The 13,210-nt window shown below is 40.9% G+C and overlaps 1 protein-coding gene across 3 annotated transcripts in view; it reads left to right on the top strand.

The window, feature by feature from the left end:
• The first annotated feature begins 10,904 nt into the window (after positions 1–10,904).
• The window catches only part of UBR3 (ubiquitin protein ligase E3 component n-recognin 3), a 230,900-nt gene continuing 228,594 nt past the window's right edge, over positions 10,905–13,210 (top strand). For all 3 annotated transcript variants that reach the window (XM_060152671.1, XM_060152670.1, XM_060152669.1), the window contains exon 1: positions 10,905–11,452. In XM_060152671.1, the coding sequence (XP_060008654.1) occupies positions 10,905–11,452 (548 nt within the window). The remainder of the gene's footprint in view (positions 11,453–13,210) is intronic.

The following is a 13,210-nucleotide window of genomic DNA, read 5'->3' as shown; positions in this document are numbered from 1 at the left end:
TAGTTTGTTTTCTGTGTCTGTGAGTCTCTTTCTGTTTTGCAAATAAGTTCATTTGCATGTTATGTATATTTTGCCACATTTTTTTTTTTTTAAGCTGCTGGTTCAGCTTACAGCATTGCACATGTGCTGTTTCCTGGAGACTACGAGGATATTTCAGTATGCAATAAAAGTGCTTTATGTGAAATCACTAAGTCATTGAGAATTTTAAGATGCATCCTCATGGATCAAAATGTAATCAAATTAATGTTTTTTGCTGCCTTATTGAGGCCATTTTAAAGGGAAGCTGGCTTGTTTTTCTGCAAGTATTTAACAGACAAATGTAATGTCAACTAGATAGTTTAGTGCCATTGCCTTGATTCATATTAAGTTACAGTTTTGTCCATCGTTGGCTTTTGCAACATCAGTGCAAATGTCAATGCAGTTGTTCCAGGATACACCATGAGGTTCAAGAAAGTTATTCAATACTCAGAGTGTTTCAACATAGAATGTGTTTTCTGTCTAACATTCACATTGAAGATCCTGTTTGATGATTATATGGCACTGAATCTGCTCAAATACGAGGAAAGTAGCAGGTCTAGCCATGGTTGTAGATTTAATCTCCCCCTTTTAAGCCAAAGAGTCATTCTTAAATGTTAAGTCTTTTATTTTAGAAAATAATATTAATTCTAACTTCTTAAAAGCAACAGTTTTAGATAAAACTAAAAATTTAGAAATGTTTTCAAATTTAAAAAATTGTGAAAAATGCGAACAAATAGTACTGACTTTTTTTTTGTTTGCATAGTGCGATAACTTAATAATTTCAAAATAACAATTTAGTCCATGATAATGAGATTGCAGAGACTATAGCAGAAATAACTGAATAAAGCCAGCAAGAATATGATAGAAGTACTGAGAAAAAACTTAATATCTGAAAATACACATTTAAATTCTAATCCTACTACCTCAGAGAATTCTAAAAAACATAAGAATACAAAGAACACATTTCACGGCCAGAATGATGACATCATCATATATCCTGTAGCATCTGGAAAATTCCACTGTATGCTCCTGAAATAATGAGAGTTTAAAAAGCAAATAATGTATTATTACTATTCTGAAAATAATCTTGACTTCCTGCAAGGGTCTCGGTCCCCTCAAGAGTCTGCACTCCATACTTTGAGAATTGATTAGTAAATATTCAAATATTGAATGTTTGGAATTTGTAAGATACTGTGTTAAGTTCTGGAAAATATTTAATTAAGACATGCTTCCTGGGACTTCCCTGGTGGTCCAGTGGGTAAGACTCCGTGCTCCCAATGCAGGGGGTTGGGGTTCAATCCCTGGTTGGGGAACTAGATCCTGCATGCATGCCACAGCAGAAGATCCCGAGTGCTGCAGCTAAGACATGGCACAGCCCAAAAGAAAAAAGACATGCTTCCTGGTTCTCAAGAAACTCAAGTTACATTATCAAATCATATTTGATGAACTGCCCAAGTCAGTGTGATTGGACAAGTAGTGTGAATTGTCCAAACACAGTTCAATTGTGCCAGGGGCCAGGGGCATAACCTCAGGGACTCTTATAGTAGAAAGACTCCTGATCATTACCCAAACATCCTTCTATGAATATTTATCTCAGGCTTTGTTCTACATATCCTAGTTGCTTCCCTTTCTCTTTCTACACTACTTCAATAATTTAATATTCTTTCCTTTTTTCTTTTTAGGGAATTCTACCTGCTTTCTGTAGCAGGCAAAAATATGTGTTCTAAGTATATTTATGCATGTGTTCTGCAGGGGCACATTGGAGATAGGAACTCTTTTTGAATTCTCACTCTGACTCTTGATCATATTGTGTTGTTGTCAGGAAATGACCTTTATAGTCTCTCCTTTATATGTGTGAAAGAGAGGCAAAGAGGCTCCCTGAAATTTAAATATGAACTATTCTAATATTTCTAATATTAGAAAGTATGTTTCCTAATATTTCAATTTAAGTAAATTCATAATCACATTTAACTTTCAAATTTGGGATGTTTCTTTCTCTCTCTCTCTCTTTTTTTTTTTTTTTTTGGCTGCACCATGCAGCATGCAGGATTTTAGTTCCCTGACTACAGATCGAACCTGTGTCCCCTGCAGTGGAAGCACGGAGTCTTAACCACTAGACAGCCAGGGAAGTCCCTGGAATATTTCTTATTCAGTGCTGAAGACTCATTTACTTATTCATAAGTTATTAAGTGCAAAATATGTATCATCCTCACCAGTAGTACTAATTTAAAAAACTTTGTTGACATATAACATATATAAACACAAATTATAAATGAATAGCTCACTGAACAAGTGAATACAGTGAACAAATCTGTATAACTACCATCAAGAGATAGAAGAGGGGCTTCCCTCATGGTGCAGTGGTTAAGAATCCGCCTGCCAATGCAGGGGACACGGGTTCGAGCCCTAGTCCGGGAAGATCCCACATGCCACAGAGCAACTAAGCCCGTGCGCCACAACTACTGAGCCCACGTGCCACAACTACTGAAGCCCGCACGCGTAGAGCCTGTGCTCTGCAGCAAGAGAAGCCCCCACAATGAGGAGCCCGTGCACCGCAATGAAGAGAAGCCCCCGCTAGCCACAACTAGAGAAAGCCCGCACACAGCAACAAAGATGTAATCCAGCCAAAAATAAATAACTAAATTTATTTAAAAAAAAGAAGACATAGAAGAGAAGAGATTGAATACTATCAACACCTAGAAACATCCCCCTCAGGTTCCCCTCCAATCACTCCCCCGCCCCACTCTCCGAAAGTAATCACTCTCCTGACTTTTAACATCATAGATTAATTTTGCCTTTTTTAAAATTTTATACAAGTGAAATCATACTCACTATGTCAGATTTCTTTTTTGGTACGCGGGCCTCTGACTGCTGTGGCCTCTCCCGTTGCGGAGCACAGGCTCCAGACGCGCAGGCTCAGCGGCCATGGCTCACGGGCCCAGCCGCTCCGCGGCATGTGGGATCTTCCCGGACCGGGGCACAAACCCATGTCCCCTGCATCGGCAGGTGGACTCCCAACCACTGCGCCACCAGGGAAGCCCTGTCAGATTTCTTTTGCTCAGCATTGTGTCTGTAAGAGTCATCCATGTTTGCTCATTTTCATTGTATAGTGGTTCATTATATGAATATACTATATTTATTCTACTGTTTATGGATATTTAGTTTCAGTTTTTAAAATTAAGATATAGTTTACATAAAATGCACAAATCTTATGTACAGTTTGATGAAATGTGAATAACAAATGTACCATGTAAACAACACCCCAATTAAGATACAGTTCCATTCATCACAGTAATTTCCCTTCTGTTCCTACCAATTACTGCCATCCCACAGGCAACCACTGATCTGATTTTGATCATCATAGCTTACTTTTGCCTATTACAAAACTTCATATAAATGGAATCATGCAAACATACTCTTTTGTGTTTGCTTTATTTCACTTAGTGTAAGGTTTTTGAGCTTCACCCTTAATGTACGTCGTTCATTCCCCTTCATCGCTGAGCAGTATCCACTGTATGAATATACCACAATTTGTTTATACCTTCATCTGTTGATGGATATTTGGATTGTTTCTAGTTTTTGGCTAATATAAATAACATTACTATGAATATTCTTATATAATTTTTTTTCTGGATATATATCTTTTTGTTTCCCTTAAGTGTAATTTTAGGATCATAGAGTAGGTGTTTAACTTTATAAGAAACTGCTGAACTTTTTTCCAAAGTGGCTGAACCATTTTGCACTCCTTCTGACACTAATTGATAGTTTTAGGTACTCCACATTTTCACCAATATTTGATATTATTAGTCATTTAAATTTAAGCCATCCTGTTGAATGTATAGTACACTCAATATGGTTTTAGTTAGCAATTTTCTGATTACTAATTTCACATGTTTATTTGCCATCTGGATATCTTCTTTTATGAAATGTCCATTGAAATTGCTTGTCCAATTTTCTATTGGGATGATTCATTTCCTTTTTGATTGGTAGGAATTCAATATATATTCTAGAGGAACATCCTTTTTGGGTCAGACGTTGCAAATATTCTCTCCTACTCTTTAGCTTGCCTTTTTACTCTTAGTGGTCTCTTTTTATTAACAGCTTTCTTGAGACATAATTTACATGCCACACGATTCACCAATTTAAAGTGTACAATTCAATAGTTTTTGGTATCTTATTAATTTTTTAAAATTATGGTAAAATATATATAACAAAATTTGCCATTTTTACTATTCTTAGGGTAAAATTCAGTGGCAATAATTATGTTCATAATATTCAATCATCACTACTATCTGTTTCCAGACTTTTTCATCATCCCAAACAGAAACTCTAACTCTTTTTTTTTCCTGTTTTTTTTTTTTTTGTAACTCTTAATGGTGTCGTTTAATGAACAGAAAGTTACAATATTGTGACCCATTTTGTTAGTAAGCCTTTTCTTTTGTGGTTAGTACTTTTTGTGTCCATTAAAAAAATGTTTTCTCACTCCAAGATCAGAAGTAATAATTGTAGCAACAGTAATAATGTATTTATAGATTAGGTTACAATTCATAATATGCTTCCATCAGTCTGTAAATTCCATGTCAGGAGCATTGTATTCTGTGTGAATGGTGCCCCCTGGAGTTGTGCCATGCCAGACCATGCCATGGACCATGTCTGTTTTGTTCACAGTGCTATCCTCAGCTCTTGCAGAGAGCAACTAAGTAGGGGTTCAATAAATATGAGTTTAATTAATTTGTTGCATGAATAAGGCAGTGGGTGAAAATCTTCTAGTCTTTAGTAGAGATGCACAGAAGGAAATTTTCCTCTGTTTAAAAAAAAGGGAGGGGGGAGAAAATTAGGTTAGGACAACTTGTAACAGTACTAAATGATAATAAAAAAGTTCCCAGAGCGTTGTTAAGCATTTATAACCTTGGAAAAGTTGCACAGACCAGTCTGTAGAGGAGCTAATATAGGTCAAGTCCTTTAGGTACTGTCATGCTTTTTTCCCCAAAATATTTGTAAAGCATGAGTTGAGAAACTTACTAAAAATGTCCTTGTTTTAATATTAAACAAATGAGAGAATCACAGTAAGTATAGTTGCAAGGTCTTAAATGACTCAGTTTTGAAGGAAGGAAGGAAGGAGAGGGAGGGAGGGAGAGAGGAGGGAAAGGGAGAAAGAGTGGGAGGAAGAGAGGAGAAAGAGAGACAGGCACGCATAGGAACAATGAATGAATTCTCTTCCAGGGTTCTTTCTTATGTTTTGAAGGCCATGAATTGAAGGGTATCATTGCTACTTGTAAACTTGTGATAATAATAAATACCTCTCAGGGTTGTCATGAATCTTAAATGTGATCATCTGGCAGAATTCCTTGTACATAGTAGGAACAATGTTTCTTATGGTGTGAATTTCAACAGTTGCCATTAGAACTGGTGAGCTTGCTGTGTACATAGGTTTGGTGTGTATTTGGAGGCCAGGCAGAAATTCAACAGTTAATACAGTTGTAAGTATCTTGTATGTTTATGTTCCCAGCAGGTATTTCCTCCTCTTCCTTCTGGTGATAGAGGTGGCATGGGCCTTGAGCTGGGCCAGTCAGAATTCTTCCCCAGGGTTTTAAGTGGATCTGGTAGAGAACAGACCCTTTTTCTCTGTTGTGAGTTTGTGGAGATGTGACCTGGAGCTGGGGACAATGGAGCCAATGCTCACTGAAAGCAAAGGTGGAGATGCATCCAGGTTCACCTCTCTCTTCCCCTAGTTGTTTATATGATCTAATATGATCCTCTTTTTGGCTTAAGCTAAGTCAGCTTTTTGTCTCTTGAAACCAAAGGAGTCCAGATAAATACAGAAACAACTTTGGAGGGAATTCCCTGGCATCCCAGTGGTTAGGGCTCTGTGCTTCCACTGCAGGAGGCATGGGTTTGATCCCTGGTGGGGAACTAAGATCCCACATGCCATGCAGCCAAAAACAAAAAGCAAAAACAAAAAACACCAACTTTGGAGAGTTTACATTCATTTATAAGTTCTCTGATAAGGGTCTCTAATTTTGGAAGCAATTATGTTATTTATCATTTATAGCTTTTACCTTTTCTGTGTGTGCTTTATTTCAATTTGAAAAGCCAATTTAGAAATATCACAAGATTCCTATTCACATAAATTAAGCTGCAGTACATAAATGCACATAATGTTTTAGATGGTATTTTGTGGCTTTCTTTAACAGCAGTATGTTGTATTATTATTTATTCAATGTCTTCCATAGAGTAACAGAATGATTCAATGTAATTTTGTCAGGTATAGCCTTTAAATGTATTTAAATGGGTGCAGTTGAATTTCAATCTGGCTTTCCCTCATGGAAATATAATCGTTGAAGGAATTCCCCATGACACAGCACGGTGACTTGAGAGGTAATTTAGAAGAAGAGTTTTTATATTACACTAATGAGTTGAAAGAGAAAAATGTCAGACTTTCTGGATTCAAATGGTACAAGCCCCAGACATCCTAGGAGAGGCTAAGATTTGAGAGCCTGTCATGTTGATTTTGAAAGCTAAAGCAGTAATATACTTTCTACCTAGACAGATATTTGATGATTTCACTCATCTCAAATAGCAAGTATATTAATTATTATTATTAACTGTTTTATTACAGTATAATTTCATACCATAAAATTCACCTGTTTTTAGAGTAGAAATAAATGATTTTTAGTAAATTTACATAGTTGTGCAACCATCACCACATTCCATCTTTAGAACATTCCTATCAGCCTAAAAGGATCTCTGTGCTCATTTGCAGGCACTCCCTGTTCTCAACCCCCAGCTTCAAACAACTGCTAATTTATTTTGTGTCTCTATAAATGTACCTTTTCTGGACAGTTCGGATAAATGGAATAATACAATGTACACTTTTTTGTGTGTCTGACTTCTTTCACTGACATAACATTTTTGAAATTCACCCATGTTGTAGCATGCATCAGTACTTCATTTCTTTTTATTGTTAAATAGTATAGCATTATATGAATATGCCACATTTTGTTTATCCATTTACAAATTGATAGACCCTTGGATCACTTCTAGTTTTTGTTTTTGACTATGAATAATACTGCTCTGAATATTCATCTACAAGTCTTTGTGTAGGTATATGTTTTAAATGCTCTTGGGTAGATTCCTAGGGGTGGAATTGTTTAGTTCTATGGTAAATTTATGTTTAACATTTAAGTACATAACTGGCAAACTGTTTTCCCAAGAGGCTGTACCATTTTACCTTCCCGTCAATGTTGTATGAAGGGTCCTGTTTCTCCATATCCTTGCCAATATTTGTTACTGTCTCTCTTTCCGATTATTGCCATTTTAGTGTGTATAGTGGTGTCTCATAGTTTTGACTTGCATTTTCTTCATTTAAAAAAAATTAATTTATGTATTTATTTTTGGCAGCGTAGGGTCTTTGTTGCTGCGCACGGGCTTTGTCTAGTTGCGGTGAGCAGGGGCTACTCTTCGTTGCGGTGCATGGGCTTCTCATTACGGTGGCTTCTCGTTGCGGAGCATGGGCTCTAGGCATGCGGGCTTCAGCACTTGTGGTACGTGGGCTCAGTAGTTGTGGCACACAAGCTTAGTTGCTCCGCAGCATGTGGGATCATCCCGGACCAGGGATGGAACCCGTGTCCTCTGCATGGGCAGGCGGATTCTTAACCACTGCGCCACCAGGGAAGTTCCTTGACTTGCATTTTCTTAATGACTAATGATGCTGAGCATGTTTTCTATGTCTATTGGCCGCTTATATATCTTCTTTGGTAAAGTGTCTATTCACATTTTTGGCCCATTTTTCACTTGGGTTATTTCTATTCTTGTTATTACCAGTTATTTTTAATGGATCTCTGATTTTGAACATATTTGATATCCTCATGGACACAGTTGGTGGGAAATGTGGCAAATGTCCAGATTTCTGTATGTGCGCTGTAATGTCTATGTAACTGAAATGGGGGGGGCATTTGAAGTTTTTTTGTTTGTTTTTGTTACAGAAGAAAAGAGGCACTGGTGACAAGTGGTGGAATTTTGTAGAAATTTGTAGGAATTTCACAGAGCGTGTAGAGACCACTAAGGAATGCTGAAAAGGCTGCATGTGCAGCATGCATCATAGTGGTCAAGCAGAGCAGGCGCCCTTGTTATTGTCCACAGGAAAGCAATCCTGGAGAGATACCAGCACACTTCCCCAACTGCATGAACCCACAGACACTGATTAGTGAATACACACTAGTTTTACCTTAGTTTGAAATGCACCTGGATTTTATTTGGTTTATAATTTGGTGATTCATAAAGAGACTTATTGAGCAATATTTGAATTATTTATCACTGTTAAATGACGATTGTGAAATGCTTTACTAATGTAGAGAATCTAGACAATTGATATAGTATGTTTTTGTTATGTTAGGTTCATTTACATCACTGGTTATGGATCGGAAATACTCATTCTACTTCCTTGGATCGCTTCTCCTACAGTTTTTTTCATTCTTGGTTGTCCTCTGCCATGTGTTACTAAGTTACTTTTAATAATATACCCAGCTCTCTGGAGGTGAGCTATAGAAACTTAAAAAGCTGTAGATTTTTAGTTCTGGAAAGATCATTAATGATAATCTTTTTCAAGGTTCAGATTCTGTTAGGTAGAGCAGTGTAACCTCTGGAGATTTTGATACCTTGTGTCTGGGGTGGGGGTCTGGAATTTGTTTTTGTAAGAACTTAAGGTGAGTCTTAGGATCAGGCAGGTTTGGGAAGCATTGATGTGGTAGAAAGAGCAGGACTTTGGATTCAGATGGACCTGGGTTCTAGTCACATCTCATTTGATTGCCAGCTGTGTGTTTTGGGGACACATAAATCACCTCTGTAAGTTTTAGTTTCCTTACTTCATACGATTATTGAGAGAGTTAAAATAAATAGCATATATAAAGAACGGGGCACATAATAAATATGCAACAAAAATGATCTATTGTAATTATATTCCATTTAACAACAATAATCAGGCAAATATTTGAACACTTATGGGCAATGATGAAGAAGATTCATTTTTTGCCCTCAAGAACTTTGCCAGTTAGTAGTGCGGTGGGGATGAGGTTTTTATAGCGAAAGCAAAATGTTGTATCATCAAATAAGTTCAGAGCCATTTTTTTTGTGTGTGTGTGCGCAGCAATGCCATATTATTAGTGAAAGATTAAAAATAATTTCAATTCAATATTAGAGAAATGGCTTCATAAATTCAGGCACATCTATACAAGGTAAAAATACATGGTCACTGTAAATTATCTATTTGTAGTCTTTGTTTATCCCACTTCATGCAGATATTCACAAGTTTTGCTGAAGAAATGTTCACGTGTTTCCTGCCCTGTATCTGCTAGAGATGGTACATACAGTACAGTACACATGCACTGTCTCACCTTTCTAAAGTTTAATAAGCTCTGAGTTCTAAAATGCACGTGGACCCAAGGGTTTCATACTGAGGAATTAAGGATTTCAGACTGAGGAATTATGGACCTATCATTTTCTTGAAGCTTCATAAAGTTTTCTGTAAACACTGCAGCCTGAGTCAGTAGTACTTAGCAGGACTGGAGGGAGGGATCGCCGCCCATGCCGGGTGTAAAGTGAGCCGGAAAGCCGCAGCCAGCTCTTCTCGAACTACCCCTTTATGTAGGCAGCTGTTGGGCCTGGGATCTGGCTCAGGAGGGCTGCTCTCTCCTGAGAATGCTCCAGCATCTCCAGGGCCAGCCTCAAGTCCTCGACGAGATGGAGCACCGGGAAGGGGTTCATGTAGGAAGCCGCGGAAGCCAGGGCAGGCTCACAGGTACCATCGCTAATATCCACCCCTGTGTTAGTGCCTGCAATGATCCCGTCCATCTGCTCCAGGGCAGCTTCCAGCACGTGACTCGCATCAGAAGCTATGAGTCTTTTTCCCTGCTTAGTCTCCTCCTTCTCCTACTGGGTGCGGGGATCCTCTCCGGGCAGGTCAGGTGTGCGGGCCTGTCCAGTGTCCCTCCCACCTCCGAACATGAAAGCCGAGAACCGAGCTCTAGGCCACCGACCCACGGACCAACTCAGAGCCATTTTTGAAGAAGGGAAATGAAATGGGCAGACACTGCTAGAACAGGAGTGTGGGGCGACTGTATGGGGTGGAGTAGGGGTGGAACTAGGAACAATAACGACTACAGGCATAAAGCATCTTTCAGAAAACACTGAAGAGTCCCATTGGTCTCTTTCAAATGGCAAAGAGAGTAGCGCAAGGAGATAATGATAGAAAGATAGGTTGGTGATGGGCATTAAGAGAAGATTCAAGGAGTTTTTGACTTTTGTTTCCACTAAAGATTTTGAACAGGAGAGTGATAGTAAGAATATATTTTAATCCTCTAAAAAATGTACTTTAGAAGATTAAACTGGTAATAGCTGTGAGGGTAAGAACTGATACAGGGCGAAAAATTAGGAGGGGTTTTCAATAATAATAGTAATTCAATCGTAATTAAGGGTTTGATAACAGTGGGGATCTACATCTCAGAACGAAATGCAGATGCCTAAAAAACAGCTGAAAGATGCTGTCTGTATTCCTGCAGCCCAGGTAAATAGAGGAAAAATGGTCCATATTAAAGATTTTCCATATTAAATAATTTTAAAGTCAGGTCCCTTATTTTAGTGGCTCTCAATTGTAGTTGAGAGCCAAGAGGTCGGAGGAAGAAACAGGAGGTCCGTCCCAAGCGAGAGGGTCGGGAAGCAGGCACCCCAGCGCGAGGGGGCGTGTGCAGGGGCGGGGACACAGGCAGAGGTGCGCGGCAGCCCCGGGGTATCGCGAGAGTTGGGAGGGCCGAGCAATCGCAGCAGCCAATTCCCCCACCCTCCCAGGAGGAGCCGCCGGCCCTGGACTCTCCAAATTCTGAGCTCTCATCATGGCGGCGGCGGCGGCGGCGGCGGCCGTCGGGGGTCCGCAGCCACCCCAAGCCGAGATGCCCGCGCCCGGGCTGGCCCTCGACAAGGCGGCCACCGCCGCGCACCTGAAGGCGGCCCTCAGCCGGCCGGACAACCGCGCAGGTGCCGAAGAGCTGCAGGCGCTGCTGGAGCGGGTGCTGAGCGCCGAGCGGCCGCTGGCTGCGGCTGCAGACGGCGAGGAGGCGGCGGCGGCCGGCGGCGGGGGCGGTCCGGGGGCGGCCGAGGAGGAGGCCCTGGAGTGGTGTAAGTGCCTTCTGGCGGGCGGCGGAGGCTACGACGAGTTCTGCGCGGCGGTGCGGGCCTACGACCCCGCGGCGCTCTGCGGCCTGGTCTGGACAGCCAACTTCGTGGCCTACCGCTGCCGGACGTGCGGCATCTCTCCCTGCATGTCGCTGTGCGCCGAGTGCTTCCACCAGGGTGACCACACCGGACACGACTTCAACATGTTCCGCAGCCAGGCCGGCGGTGCCTGCGACTGCGGGGACAGCAACGTGATGCGGGAGAGTGGGTGAGTGGAGCTGTCCTCCGGGGCGGGGGGCACCGCGGGAGGCCCAGGCCGAGGTCTGGGGAGGCCTTGGGGAGGGGAGCTTGGAGCCGACCCAGAGCTGTCAAGGGAAAGGAGTGGGGCAGGAGGTTGCAGCCACATGGGGTTGGAAGTGACTGAGCTGTCAGCGGTGAAGGGGATGGGGAGGAGGGGGAGAGCGGAGAGCGTATTTAGGGAACAAGGCTGTGAATTTTCGGGGAAGCCAGGGCGAACGAGTGATTGAGAGAAAAGAGCCAGTGCGTGGGGTAGGAGCGGAGAGAAGAGAGGATACTCGGGGAATCTGTTGTCGAGCTGTCAATTGCGTACTTGCTGGGAAAGGCTTTAAAGCTGCCTGTTTCTTGGGAAGAGACTGATGATGTGATTTGGATTGGCTGGGAGAGGGATGATATTGGGGACCGAATTGGGTCGCTGGATGATGCGACTCGGGGAGGTGGTCTTGCAGCTGCAGGGGAGGACAGCTTGTGGAAAGGGACTTCTGAACTGTCAGTGTGTCAGTATGAGGGAAGGAGCTCTTGAGCTGATGGGGGTTGAGGGAGGAGGGAAGGGGAGGGGCCTGTATGAAAAGTGACTGTTGAGCTGTCAGTGGAGTATTTGGTGTGCTGGAATGACATCTAGAATTGAGCTACCGAGCGAGCAGTCAATTATAGAATACCTTCCATACCAGCACAAACAAAACACTGAGCGAATTACGAATCATGTGTTAGGTCTTCTCCAGTTAAAAGGGCACTTTATGCACTGAATAATATGTGAACCTCTATCTAAAAGGAAACACTCAAATGCTTTTTCGATAGGGATGATGTACCAGGGTGTTGGGATTTAGGACAAAAGACATTTCAGAGATTGCAGTGAGTTAAAGAGTTGATGCATGTTGTGTCTTGGCTTGGGACATGATGTCAGTGTCTGGGGAAGTCCCGGGGAAAGAAAAACTTAGTCAAAGAGAGGAGATTTTGGCTGGTCAGTAGCCGAAAGAATGTTAGCAAATCCAGTTATTCAAGTTTTTCAGTTTTCAGATCTTATAATTAATGATAGAGTCTAATCCCGTTAGAAATGGTCACTATTTTCTTTGGAGTACTTGTAGGTTACTGTTATTCCAGAATATTTGTATCGACTAGGTACAAGCAAGGCTCCTAGGATATTAAAAATGAACAAGACGTTGACCTGCTCCTTAAGCCGCTTACACTAGAGTAGAAAATGATAAATTCCTTAAATAGTCTGGGAGTCAGAGAAGGCTCTGTGCAGAGGGAGTAAGAAAAAAGCTTCAGAAAGGAGCTGTTTTGAGCTTGTTAATGATAATAATACTTATAATACTGCTATTGCTAGTAACAACAATAGTAATAATTGCAGCTGACATTTGCCAGCTTAAAGTGTATACCTGACACTTAAAAATACTGTAAAAATTGACAATTGAATAGGTAAGATATTTATGTAGCTAAAAAAGCAAAAAAATAAAAAGATACACAGTTTGAAGTTTCCCTCCCATCCTGTCTCCCATCTGCCCAGTTTCTTCACACTGTTACTAGTTCCTGTTAGTGCAAAAAGAATGTATTTTGATATTTCAGCCTCTTTTTATGCAAAAGGTAACCTATCATGTGCACTGTTGTATACATCTTGAATTTTTCACTTATTTGAGATCTTTCCATGTCAGTAAATCTGTGTACTCACTCTATTAAAAAAAACAATCTGCTGCATAATGTTTCATGTCATAAATTTGCCATTCTTTAT

This window comes from Lagenorhynchus albirostris, chromosome 6, assembly GCF_949774975.1.
Source record: "Lagenorhynchus albirostris chromosome 6, mLagAlb1.1, whole genome shotgun sequence".
In the NCBI taxonomy this organism is placed as follows: Eukaryota; Metazoa; Chordata; class Mammalia; order Artiodactyla; family Delphinidae; genus Lagenorhynchus; species Lagenorhynchus albirostris.
Note: the sequence above shows the minus strand (reverse complement) of the source record. Positions and strands in the feature narration are given on the sequence as shown.